At 43.1% G+C, this 13,828-nt stretch overlaps 1 protein-coding gene across 1 annotated transcript; it reads left to right on the top strand.

Moving 5' to 3' along the window:
* Positions 1–961: 961 nt before the first annotated feature.
* TYSND1 (trypsin like peroxisomal matrix peptidase 1) lies at positions 962–13,189 on the top strand. The gene is made up of 4 exons (XM_026713538.2): positions 962–2,402; positions 5,242–5,372; positions 8,447–8,632; positions 9,363–13,189. The coding sequence occupies exons 1-4, from the start codon at positions 1,225–1,227 to the stop codon at positions 9,578–9,580; spliced, it is 1,713 nt and encodes a 570-aa protein (XP_026569323.1). The 5' UTR covers positions 962–1,224; the 3' UTR covers positions 9,581–13,189.
* Positions 13,190–13,828: the final 639 nt, after the last annotated feature.

Consider the following 13,828-nt stretch of genomic DNA (forward strand, 5'->3'; position numbering starts at 1 on the left):
ATTTCAATTCTTAGAAATGGAGATCTGGAACTATGAGAAACAACAAGAAACGCTTGCAGAACAAGAAGATTGAGACAAAGAAGAAGCCATCTTTAATGATCAAATAATTTTAAGTGGGGGGAAAAAAGAAAAGGGGGGAAAGAGAGTGAAAGGTTTAAGACTAGAAAAAACAACCCAAAAGACCAAGTGTCCACATTTTGATCACAGGACCATGGAGGTTCTGCAGCCGTGGTGTGAAAAACGGTCATAAATCACCTTTTTTCAGTACTATTGTAACTTCGAATGGTCATTAAATGAATTGTTGTTAAGTCAAGGACTACAGCATTTGTATTTTTATTTCTGAAAGAGGCTGTAAAAGGAGCAAGGGGTTGTATCAAATTTGCTAAGTGGGGACACAAACTTTGCCAGAAATTTGCAGTCATCAAACGACTTAATAACATATGCCTCTAAATCAGGGGTCCCCAAACTCCACAGCTTTAAGACTTGTGGACTTCAACTCCCAAAATTCCTCCTCCAAGTCATGTTAGCTCAGGAATTCTGGGAGTTGAAGTCCACAATTCTTTAAATTCTAAAGTTTGCTCTAAATAGCAATCGGGACAGTTATTAGCCCCCCGCATGAATTAACTTTGTTCAAGGGCTTTCTTTTTCTTCCTTTCTTTCGAGTTAAACAAGGAATCCCAAAGATCAGGCAAAGAATTTAGGCAGCACTCAGAACCTTTTTTCAAGCTCTGGCACTTGATCCAGAGGAGGATCCCCCTTTGGGCCAAAGTTTGGGATAAGATCAAGGTCCCGCGTTAATAATCAAACAGATCCCCAAAGCTCTCTATGTAAAAAGAAAACAAAACAAAGGTCTAAAAGCAGCCAATAGGAGAGGACGTTCTTTGCCCGAGTCTCCCTCCACCAATGGCAGCGCTGCAATTGACGGATCAGCCAATGGAGAGAGCCGAGAGCTATTTCCCCCGCCTTCTCTGCTTATTCCGGCTTTTTGCCCGATGCTTCTTCCTCTCCGTTTCGGGGTTTGTCTCGGCTGGTCCGGCGCGTCTCGGGACTTGGTGGGGCTTTTGCAGCGGGCCGCCCTGGTGCGAAGCGCAGAAGCGAAGCGGGCTCCAAGTCTCCCCGGTTCTCGGAAGGAGCAATGCATCCCTGAATGGGCGACCCTGGAAGCGACGGGCTTTCTTTGCATTAAACTCTCCCATCAGCGGTCATCACCGGACGATCGATCCTATGTCCGAAACTCTGGGATCGGTAGCAGCCCGAGCTGGCTGCGTGATCTCGGTGTCTCACTCCCGGGTCCCGCGCGGATCTTGCAGCGGCAGCGGCGTCCTCTTGAGTCGAGATCCCCCGGGCGTCGTCGTCGTCCTTTGCCCCGGGATCCTCTTCTCCCCTTTCCTTCTGGAAAGCGAGCGCCCCGATTGGTCTCAGGGCAGAGTCCTGCTCTCCGACCGCTTCTTCCCGGGCCTCCGGATCCAGGTGCTTCAAGCGAGCGGGAGCAGCAACAGCAGCAGCAGCCAAGCGGCCCGGGCTACTTGCCTGGCTGGAGACCTGGGGGGAAATAATAACCCAGGGCTAAGGTTTAACCCGCTTTCGAACCGACCTCAACCCCCTCACGGTTGGAGGACCTGCGAGGCTGAGCTCCTGATGGTGGCCGCCTGCCCGCCGTTCCAGGAGGCCTTCTCCAAAATCTTCAGCGCTTCGGATCGGTGGCATTTAGGAGGGAATGACTTTGAGCAAGAAGTGGCCAACTCTTCGGAGCACGAGGACTGGCGTGCCCTCCATTGGTTTGCTCTGCTGAGGATCCTGGAGCCGGCGGATTCCCTTGGGGCAAGTTGGGTGAGCTGCGTTCCAGCCGGATCCCTCAAGAAGGGGGATACCGTCTTCACCTGTGGCTCTCCTTTCGGCTCTTTGTGCCCGGAGATATTCATGAATACCCTCAGTAAAGGGATAGTCAGCAACCTGGCAGGAGCGAGCAATGCCCTCGTCTTGATTGACGCGCGTTGCTTGCCTGGCACCGAAGGAGGAAGCGTCTTCGTCCTGTCAGGAATGGGCGCTCACCTGGTCGGAATCATCGTGGCTCCACTGTGTTGGAAATCCACCGAGTGGGTCGGCTTGACTCTGGTGTGTGCCGTTGACTCCATCCTGGAGAGTGTGGCCGGGGTCCTTTCTGGGTCTCGGGGTTTCCTGAAGCCCTCATTGCTCCCCACGGAACTTGTGACCAAGTCGCCTGCTGCGGTGGTACTCAGAAATGGACTGGACAGGCACCTGTTGGATGCTGTGGTTCTAGTAGAATGTGGACCCACCTGGGGGTCTGGGGTGATGATGAATTCAAGGCTGTTGTTAACCTGTCGGCATGTGGTTGGCGGAGCATCAAATGTCCGTATCAGGTTTCTAACCAGTCCTAACAGGTGAGTCTGAATTTTAATATTTGCTTATGTGTTGCTTTGTTCTCCTTGGGTGTCTCTGATGCAACCTGAACATGCTTACCTGAGCAGCGTGGGTGAAGTTTGGGAGAATGTAGGTGTAGCAGCCTTGGGGATATGAGCATACATCAGGGGTCTCCAAACTTGGCAACTTTAAAACTTGTGGACTTCAACTCCCAGAATTCCTCAGCCAGCTTATGAGGAATTCTGGGAGTTGAAGTCCACAAGGCTTAAAGTTGCCAAGGTTGGAGACCTCTGGCATACATGATCTTATTCCCAGACTGAGGGAGTTTCAGCCTCCCCAGCAGTTTTTAAAAAAAATAAGATACATAACTTGCCAACTTTAAAGATTTAAGAGAATTGTAAGAACGACTTTAAAGATTCTGGATAGGTTCTAAAAAGGTAAAACACAAGAATAGAAAAATATATGGATTAAAAACAACGCTAACAATAAACCAACCCTCTCCATACATGGACACCAATAAAAGTTTAGCAAGGTTTCTGTCAACTCATAAAATATTTCTATGGTCTTTTTAGAGTTGCCAGCAGAAAGGGAAGGGGGGAGCAGTGGGCAGCTTGCATTCCATAAATGCCTTCAAAGATAATAATTAGGTGAATGAGGTTTCTTCAACACAAAATTCTAACTGGAGAGTATGATTGATAACTCTTGGCTATGGATGTGTCCCACTGGAGAATATGAATTCCGATATACCCAGGGGGTGGAAGAAAACCAGGGTCAAGGGTGAATGATGTTTCTCAGAGTTGAGCCCGGACAGTTTGAAGGACCGATGAAAGTTTATAAAGAGTTTCTAAAAATGTTTTGTTTTTTTCTAAAAAAAAGTTTCTAAAAGTGAAGAGGAAGGGAACAGTATGGACCTTTCCAAGTAAGAAATTCCAAACCAAGAGACGGTGGTTAAATACTGATTCTTGGAGAAGCAACAATTTGTGTGGAATTATGGTGGCTTTGGATTCCACCATATCCAAAGGTAGTCAGGTTGGAGGAGACTATTTTAGAAGAACTGATAACTTGTGCAACTTAAATGGTAGTGGCGCAGTGGTTAAAATGCAGCATTGCAGGCTACTTCTACTGATTGCTATCTGACTGCAGTTTGGCAGTTTGAGTCTCACTGACTCAAACCTTCTGAAGGTTGACTCATCCTTCTGAAGTCAGTAAAATGAGGACCCGGATTATTGGGGGGCAGTATACTGACTTTATAAACCGCTTAGAGAGGGCTATAAAGCACTGTGAGGCGGTATATAAGTCTAAGTACTTATTCCTATTGCTGATACACTCTAGTTCCCATTTTATGCATTGAATCATAAATTCAGAGAGCTCTGTTAGGAATCTGTACACCAATTAGTTGGGTTGGCAATATATAAACCAAAAATGTAGGTTTGTAACTTTAAGAGAAAATCACAGTATTGATTTATACTCTATTCCGATTGGTTGATTATATTGCAAATATCCATTAGAGGGAGCTAGAGATCATAGCTTGCTCTCTCTGACATTCTGTTGCTATCTAAGGTTCTCTGTTGTATTTATGCTGTGCTTATACTTTGATATCTTTGTTTACTGTAAATGACAAAGGCAACCGGTAAGAAGACTTTGTAATTGGATATTCTTTGGACTGTTAAACGTATATGACCTGGACCATTTATTGGACTGTGCTATTTCTTAAAGTAAACTTTAACTCAATTTAGTGTATCTGTGTGTGGCTGAATAATTATTCATAACTATTCTCATAAACTTTCCATGTGCACATCCTTGTTACTCAAGGGTTATTCTGTACATATAACAAGCTCCACCTACAGAAAAGAAAACAGACATATGAAAGTGAAAATCCATTCTAGACTAAAATTCTCGGGAATTACATTTGAATTTAAGTTGTGGTTTGCATCTTTTTTCAATGAAGGAATGCATTACAGTGCTCTTTAACCAACATGCGTAGCCATGTTGGGAGATACAGTGATAATCAAAACTACAGTATAAATATTAATAACTAATTGTGATGTAAGAGGGAACATGGAGGAAAAAAAAGTATAGATTTTTTTTTCTGGGATGGGTAAGTATTTATGCAACCCTGAGCTTAGAAGTCATTTATAGTGATCCCCCTGACTCCTTCCATTCCCTCTCCCCACCCCTCCCACCGCTCCCTAAAACAACTAACTAATGGCTTGGGAGAAAAAAAAGGAAAAATTTGTTTCTTTTCAATATGTCACTTCAGGTTTCGCTCTCTTGTTTGTATCATCTCCTTCTCCGGAAATGTGTTAGAAAATGCAATGGAGAACTTACTGTAATCCAGAAAAGCCCATTAAGAGTAACGTGGGCGAGATCCTCATCCTTTGATCTTAGATTTGCCTTTTGATGCTTGTTCCCTTGAGTCTCTTTGATGTAATCCGAATATGCGGTCATCCGAGCGCCACAGATAAAGCTTGGGAGAGAGTGCATGTGTGGCAGTCTTGATGATGTGAACATGCCCAATCTCATTCTCAAACTGGAGTTTTAGCCTCCCCAATTTTTCCCTGTAACCCAGTTCAGCTGAGGAAGGACACACTGGTCTCTGGCCTATAGAGATGCAGAAAAATGAAATGGATTTGAATCCTGGTTCTGGTGACTTCAGCACCCCTCAGTTTTACATCCCAGGAAGGCACAATCCCGCTCTCTTATAGAAAGTATCTGGCACGCCTATAATACTTTGATTTGCTTCGACTGCAGTGATGTGCAAAACTTCCGGATGGATTTTGTATTTGACCAGCTGAACGGTGCCAAATTATGTTTTGCTTTCAGTCTCCTTCAAATATTGTTTTTTTCCCCCCCTCCTAGAGATTCTGTAGTGAAAGGAAATGTAGTGTTTGCAACGAAGGACTCTTCTCCCTACGATGTTGCATTGGTAGAGTTGGAAGAAGGTTTATCCACATTGCCAGACCTTCCTCTAGCATCAACGTTTCATCCAGGTGAGAACAGAGTAATGCATCCAGGTTGGTGTCTCTTTTTTTGTTATTTTGTCTATAAAGAATAACAGAATAAGAAAGTTGGAAAGGACCTTGGAGGTCTTCTAGTCCAGCCCCTTGCTCAAGCAGGAAACCCTGTACAATTCCAGACAAATGGCTGTCCGATCTTTTCTTACCAAGCCTCCAGTGAGTACCTACAACTTCTGAAGGCAAGCCATTCATTCCACTGATTTATTTTTTCTCACTGTCAGGAAATTTCTCCTTATCCTGGGTTGCTTCTCTCCTTGATTAGTTTTTATCCGTTGCTGCTTCTTCTGCCTTCAGGTGCTTTGGAGAGTAGCTGTCCCGCTCTTCTTTGTGGCAGCCCCTCAAATATTGATGTATTAAATACTGATGTCTGTCACTTAACACGGGACTATTAAACAATTTTGAATCTGGCGTTGATAAATAATGTATTGAACATTTAATGGGAAAGCACGAAGCCTTACATATTAAAACCATCTTTGAAGAGATAGGCAAATATATTTTAAATTAAATTCTTTTGAGTGAAGCAGATTACAGATTAACAGAATTGGAAGGGACCTTATAGGTCATCTAGTCTAACCCCCCCCCCCCAGCCACCCAAGCAGACCCTACAGATGACAGTCCTGTCTCTTGAAAGCTTCCAGTGATGAAACTTTCACAACTTCCGAAGGCAAGCTGTTCCATCGATTGATTGCTCTCAATGTCAGAAAATTCCTCCTTATTTCCAGGTTGAATCTCTCCTTGTTCCGTTTCCATCCATTATTCCTTGTCTGGCCTTCGGATGCCTTGGAAAATAGCTTGACCCCTTCCTTCCTGTGGCAGCCCCTCAAATATTGGAACACTGCTATCATGTTTCCCCTGGTCCTTCTCTTTACTAGACTAGCCAAGCCCAGTTCCTACAACCGTTCATCGTATGTTTTAGCCTCCAGTCCTCTAATCATCTTGGTTACTCTTCTCTGCACTCTTTCCAGAATCTCAACATCTTTTTTATAGTCTGATGACCAAAACTAGATGCAGTATTTCTTACTAAGGCTTTATAGAGTGGTATTAGTACCTCACTTGATCTTGATTGTATCACTCTGTTAATGCAATTTAGGATTGCATTGGCTTTTTGGGCTGTTGCCTCACAGTGTTGGCTCATATTTAATTAGTTGTCCGCTAAGTCTCCAAGATCCCCCTCACAGTTACTGCTATTAAGCCTGGTTTCACCCAATCTTTATGTGTAAAGCATTTTTTTCCCAAGATGCTTCTCCTTTGGAGCAGGTTATTTTAATCATTTTGGAAATATTTGGAGCTTGCAGTAGAATTGTTTGGAGCTTGAAATACTTCTAAAGCACTCAAAAGAGCTCTTATGAAGTAAATGTTTTGCCCACATGATAATTACTTCATATTCACAGTTTATGCTTTAAGTGGTTTACAGCTGCCGTGTTTTTCACAGCACAGCCATTTATGGAGATCTGCATGAGCAGGCGAAAGAGAGGTGTCTAATGAAAATGACTTATTATTGGTCCCCCGCCCCCCACTTACAACAATCACAGTGACCCTTTGGTTACATGATTGTGACTCTGCTGCTGAGCAACTGGCATATATTTAGAATAGTTGCAAAATTCCAGGGCCACGTGATCACCACTTACAATCTTCCAACCTGCTTCCAATAAGCCAAATCAGTGGGCAAGCTGGCCAGGAAGTTGCCAAAACACAGTCAGTCAGTGAGTTAATGAACTGAGTGAGTGAGTGAGTTAGGACATTTCACGTAGAACTAAGGAGACACTTCCTAACAATGAGAACAATCAACCAATGGAACCGCTTGCCTCCAGAAGTTGTGGATGTTCCATCACTGGAGAGAGGAGACTGGACAGCCACTTGTCTGGAATGGTGTAGGGCAGTGGTGGCTAACCCTTTTGGGCTCCTGTGCCAAAAATTGTGTGCAAGCTTGCACGCTCGTGCTTGCGTGCCAGCACCCAGAAGGCAATGTGCCCCCCCGCCCCCCCATGCATGCATGCGCAATCCCCACCCACCCCCTGCCTCCCCCTTACCTGCACTGCGCCTCACAGCTGATTTTCCGCTAGTTTGAGGCCTTTCTTGGCCTCCCAGATGCTTCAGTAAGGCTTCTGCAGGCTTTTCAGGCCCAAAACTAGGCCTGTTTTGTCACTTCTGGTACTTCTGGAAAAACAGGAAGTGATGAAACGGGCTTAGTTTTCAGCCGCAGAAGCTTGTAGAAGACTTCCTGAAGCCTCCGGGAGGCCGAAAAAGCCTCAAACTGGCCAAAAATAAGCTGTGAGGCGCACATGCACGGTGAGGTAAATTTGCCTGCAGCTCGCGTGCCAGCACAAATGGCTCTGCATGCCACCTATAGCACGCATGCCATAGGTTCTCCATCATGTTTATAGGATCTCCTGCTTGTGCAGCAGGTTGGACTAGAAGACCTCTAAGGTCCCCTCCAATTTTGTTATTGTTTTTCTGTCACATGTCTCATTTAATGACTGCAGTGATTCACTTAATGACCATTGCAAAAAAAGGCTATAAAATCAGATGTGGTCATATGATGTCTCACTTAATGACTGCACTGCTCAACAATAAATTTTCCAGCTGCTGTTGTGCTCACAAGTCACAGACTAGCCATACTTTCCATCTTGAGGTACTTATGAATGATAACAAAATATGTACTTTTTTTTTTTCAAGAGGCAACTGGACTTTCTGGTTTTTCTTTGAAGACATTTTGCTTCTCATCCAAGAAGCTTCTTCAGTTCTGAGCACCTTCAAACACCTTTGGGACAACCATGACCTGAATGACTCCATTAGACAGAGAACATCAAATGTGTAGCAAATTAGCTTTTTATTTGCAAGGATGCTTTAAAAAAAAAACAAAAAAACCCTATTAGGTATTGTATATTTTATCTGCCTTTCTCTTAATTGAATTTTTGAGTTAAGGTACCCGAAAAATGACAATGAGTGAAGTATATTTTGCACTGCAAAAATATAGAGGCGTTGTCCAGAAAAATGATGAAAAGGTTCTTGATGACTGTTGTCTCGTTTGTGTGTCCTTCAATCAGGGGAAGACGTGAGTATTGTGAGCTTTGGAGTCTTCGGTCAGGCCTGTGGACCGTCTGTTACATCGGGGATCCTCTCGGCTGTGATCACCGTGGAAGATAAGCCAGTGATGCTCCAGGCAACCAGTGCGGTTCACGGTGGTTCAAGTGGGGGCGCCCTCTTTGGCACTCACAGTGGGAAACTTCTAGGTGAGGCGGATAGATAAAGAGATGGATTTGCATCCAGCCAAATTCTCAACTCTTAACCCAAAATAGGGACATCCAGAGCAGTAGTATAAAGAAAAATCTGTGGTGTTTTAATGATTTTACTTTATTCGTCCTTAATCTCACTTTCTGAGGATATTAGCTTAAGTTTCTAGCCTCCGGTTTAAGAAAGGCAAAATGGTTTTCCTTTTCACGTCATTGAACTACAGTTCTCAGCAGACACAACCAGAGGCCTCTAGCACAGGGGATATCAAACTCAGTTTCACTGAGGGCCGCATCAGGGCTGTGTTGACTTTGGGGGAGGGTGGGCGTGGCTGACTGGGTGGGTGTGGCCAATTTGACGCCACTCCCCAAACTGCTGGTATGTTTCCTCTTCGCATTGGGTAGACCGGGCCGAAGCCACACTGGTCCAAAGTTTCCTCTTCACATTGGCTACACTAGGCCGAAGCCATGCGGGCCGACCCCGTACATTTTCCAGGACGGACTGCAGGCCAGATCTGGCCCATGGGCCTTGTGTTTGATACTCCTGCACAAACAATTTCTCTCTTTAGCTCCTACAAATTATCCAGCTCTTCGAAGGACTCATTTTAACAGTGCAAATCTCCCCAAAGCCTCTCCTCGATTTCATCTCTTTTTAATGTTGCATTTTTGCACCCTTGTGTGTATGTCAGGATAGTGAATTCCGTGCTTTTTGTCCTCTGTGTTACATTCGCAGGAATTGTTGCCAGCAACACAAGGGATAACAGCGCTGGTGTGACCTACCCTCACCTAAACTTCAGCATTCCCGTCACAGTCCTGCGGTCAGCCATCTTGGAATATATCCACCACGGAAGCCTGCAAGGTTTTCAAGAACTAGACGGAGTAGGAGAAAGAATTCAGGTTGTCTGGAGGCTCCAAAGAGAACCCGTGGAGATGCCACTCAGCAAACTGTGAGACTTCACTGAACGAAGAAGAATAGAAGAATATCGGCTTCCTATATCATAGGTCCAGGCTACTTTTTGAACTTTCTCATCCTGCTAGGATAAGCCTTGTCCCACTTGTACTGGCACAGGGGGCCTACTTTGGATCCCTTTGGTCAAAGAACTCCAACTATTGGGATCTAGAGAATGGGTCTCCAACCTTGGCAGCTTTAAGACTTGTGGACTTCAACTTCTAGAATTCGTCAGCCAGCTTTCTTGAAGTCCACAAGTCTTAAAGTTGCCAAGGTTGGAGACCCCTGACCTTCTCTGCTGCAGCACCTGTCCTTTGGAATATCTTACCCTCCAAAGTGATGTCTACCTCCACCCTCTTATCCTTCCCTAAGACTCTGAAGGTCTGGCTGGGGCAGTTCCACACACTGGAGGTGGCTGCTAGATTGATAGCAAACCCCACCTCACCATTTGCTCTCTGTTTCTCTACCCATCCATCTTTTATTCTCATACCGCTGTACCGTCATTTCCTTTTTCATTCTTTATTCTATTCCATTACTTTTCTTACTGTTACGTTTGCGCTTCTTTTCACTTCTCTGTTTTATATTGTTCTAAGCCATCTAAAATAGCCCCACTTGCAAGATAGGCAACATATAAATTTAACAAATAATAAAATACACCGTATCCTGATTGCATTATATTGGTGCTTCTCTTGCTGTTGTAATCAGCTAAGTTTATCGAATTGACCCCAAATTAAGGGATTACAAGGTTGTACAAAAAAAGAGAATTTCATCCGTTTCGGTAGCTTTCTTGGCTAGGCATTTAGTTTTTATTTCAACAATGCCCACTTAGTTTTCCTGCCCTAATCTTCCATTACAAATAGTCCTCAACTTATATCCAACATTGGACTGAAAATCACTAAATGGTCATGAAGTGAGTTGCACACAGTTTTACAACCAGAAAAGTCTTTGTGGTCTCTGAGCTCCCCAAGTGTTCTAGTTTGGGTAATTAGGTAATGAAATATCTGCAAGAAAACAAGCAGGCTCAGATAGCACGGATCCCTCATTTCAATCCCGAGCTACACATATTCCCCTTTACTAATTTTATACAACCTGTTTTGCTGTGATTAAGTGAATCACTGTGGTCATTAAGTGAGTCACACTATCATTAAGCAAATCAAGCTTCCTCTGTTGAGTTTGCAGCCAAGAACCTGGATTTTGATCATGTGACCGTAGAAAAGGTTATAAATACAAAATTGATTGCAAGTCATGTTTTTTGCAGCACCGTTGCAACTTTGAACAGTTGCTAAATGAATGGTCATAAGTTAAGGATTTCCTGTATATCCCCGACAGTGTCTCTCTTGGTCAAGCACCCTGCTTATTCTCTTAGGTTCTGCATTTTTCCATTATGCTTGGAATTCTCTTTCAGACTACCCCATCCTTCAAATCCTTTGTAAAAGCTCGCTTTTCTATTATCCCGTTCCATATACAGCCTGTTTTTTTTTACACTTTACTTTCCATTATCTTCCTGAATACAGTGGTACCTTGGTATTCATCATTAATTTGTTTCTGGGAGATGAGATGAATACCAAGAATAATGAGTATTAAACAGAGGAGTTTCCCATAAGGAATAATATAGTGAGTCACAAGGACACTGACAGGTTCTAGCTTGTGTGTTGAGTACTAAACAAATGATGAGTACTAGGATAAAAGTTTTACGTCAAAAAGTGTTGAGTACCAAATTCGATGAGTTTCAAAGCAGTTGAGTACCAAAGTACCACTTTAGTTGAAATTTAGTTGAAATTCTTGGAGTAACATTCTCTTCCTTTTTGTTATGGTGCTATGTAAATAAATTATAACAGAGAGTGCTTTATCTTTTGTACTGATGCACTTAGTATCTTTCTCTGACCGCTGTAGATTTAACTAATCACCATTTCAAATACTATCCAATTTCTTCTTTGCTTGGTTTGTTGAGTTTTTTTTTTAAAAAAAAAACTTCAATCATTAGAGATGTATAAAACATGCCATTTGTCTATCAAATGGAATTGCCCATTTGTTTCATACAATATAAGAGCAGTGTTTCTCAATTTTAGTCACTTTTAAGAGGACTGGATTTCAACTCCCAAAATTCCTCAGCCGGCCTAGCTAGGAGTTTGAAGTCCAGACTTCTTAAAATGGCCAAGGTTGAGAAACACTGATATAAAGCATCTTGGTTTGTTTTGATCATAATGCATAAGTCAGGCTCTCGTGGTTTGTTTCAAAATCTCTGAATTTAGAACTCCTGCCTTAGAATTATGCGTGAATGTAGTTAAACATTCCGCTTCAGTTATGATTTTCTGTTAAGTAATGACTGATGTTGTTTTTGTCCTTGGTCCCCCTATACTCGTTTAACTATAGATGAACACTGCAGTTTTTAGAAATCTTAAGGGGTTTTTTTGGGAAGTACTTACTTATTTCCTCTGCCCTATTTCAGCACAATTTAGCACAGGGGTGTCAAAATGGATTTCTTCAAGGGCCAGGTCAGCATTGTAGCTCTCCGTAGACGGGTGGGGATCAGGGAAGGAGACAGGACAGACGCCTCCTGCAGCATCCTGCTGGCTAAAACGGGGCACTGGGGGGCATACACGCCCTCGCGGCCTCCCTGGCCCCCTGCAGCACTCTCCTGGCCAAAAACGGGCCACACAGAGGCCCTGTATGGCCCATTTTGGCTGGCAGAGGCACCGTGGGCCAGTCCTTTGATATTTCTAGGCCGGCCCCATGGGCCAGATTTAAGTACCCCGTGGGCCAGATGTGGCCCATGGGCCTTGAGTTTGACACCCCTGATTTAACGGGGCCCAGTGAAGTATGGGTTCTTTGTCAAATGTAACTTGTTTAGTTGAAGCAGAATAACCAAAGCAATTGTCATAATTATGAAATAAATAAATAAATGGTCGCCTAGCGGTGAAGACACTGACCTCTCACTTAGAAGGTTGAGAGTTCACTCCTAGGCGGCAACAGATGTTTCTCTGTCAAGGCAGAAAGAGAAAATATCTGCTGCGAACTCCACATAGGCATCAGAGCGGGCATCCGGCTAGTGAATGCTTAGCTCTATTCAGTCATCTTGATCCCACCAGAAGCAAGAGATTACAGGGTCATTAAAAGAAAATAATAATAATAGTGATATATAAATATTGGGAACTGCTTGGCTTGAAGAATTTATGTAAACAGGGTATTCTCATTTATCTTATGTTGAATGCCAGCTTAGTGAATCCAGATTTCTAGATTCACTTTTAACTGTACGGTATGTATCACGCTTTGCATTGGGAACGGAGTATGAAATGAGTATGGATATATAGGTTGTACAGCTAATCCTCGACCTACAACTTCAACTGTGATGAGAATTTCCATTGCTAAGCGAGACAATTGTGAAGTGAGTCAGGCCTGATTTTGCCATGGTTGTAAGCAAATCACTGCAGTTCTTACGTGAATCATGTGGTCTTTAAGCAAATCCAGTTTCCTGTATTGATTTTGCTTGTCAGAAGCTGGCTGGGAAGGTTGTGGGGATGCCGCAATCGATACTGGTATAAGTGTGAGGTCCAGTGCCTTTGTAACTTCAAGCAGTCATTAAATGAACAGTTGTAAGTTTATTACTTTTATTAATATGTGTGGCTCCATTATGTTGCTTGGAAAATGGTTACACATTTTAAAGGGCCCTTGAGTGCAAATTGGCAATCTCAGTCATGGATAAATAAACATTAATCGAAGTTAGAATGAGACCAACCTGATAATTTGTTGTTCCCCTCTGTAACAGAAAGACAAAACACATGAAGATTTGCGCACAGATGGCGTGAACTTTGTACCAAGCAATGAATAAACAATGTTTATGCATGTTCAAAAGGAGTATTTATTTAGGAATCCTATTTAATGCTGCCTTGTTGCTGGGAAGCCAAAGTGCTATGAACCAAATCAAAGGTAAAGAATATAAAAAACTGTATTCTAAATTCTATACATTGACAATGAAGCAATATAAGATTACACAGATTAAAAGGACACGTTGAACAGTTTTTCAGTAACTGGTTGTTTATTATTATGGATTACTTTTAGCAGATTTCGTTTAGCGGACATGAAAAGCGCTTGCCTGAAATAAGGCCATTAAGGTGGATTTTATTTATTTTCATAAACTCGTGTAGCTGTTCCTTTTATATGCCATAACTGCGGGCAATTCACAATAACAGCAGTACGAATAAATAACAGGCACTAAAAAAAAACATTAAAAAAGGAAGAGAGCACCTCAA

Source organism: Pseudonaja textilis, chromosome 4, assembly GCF_049901715.1.
Source record: "Pseudonaja textilis isolate UNSWEBS1 chromosome 4, rPseTex1.2, whole genome shotgun sequence".
NCBI lineage: Eukaryota > Metazoa > Chordata > Lepidosauria > Squamata > Elapidae > Pseudonaja > Pseudonaja textilis.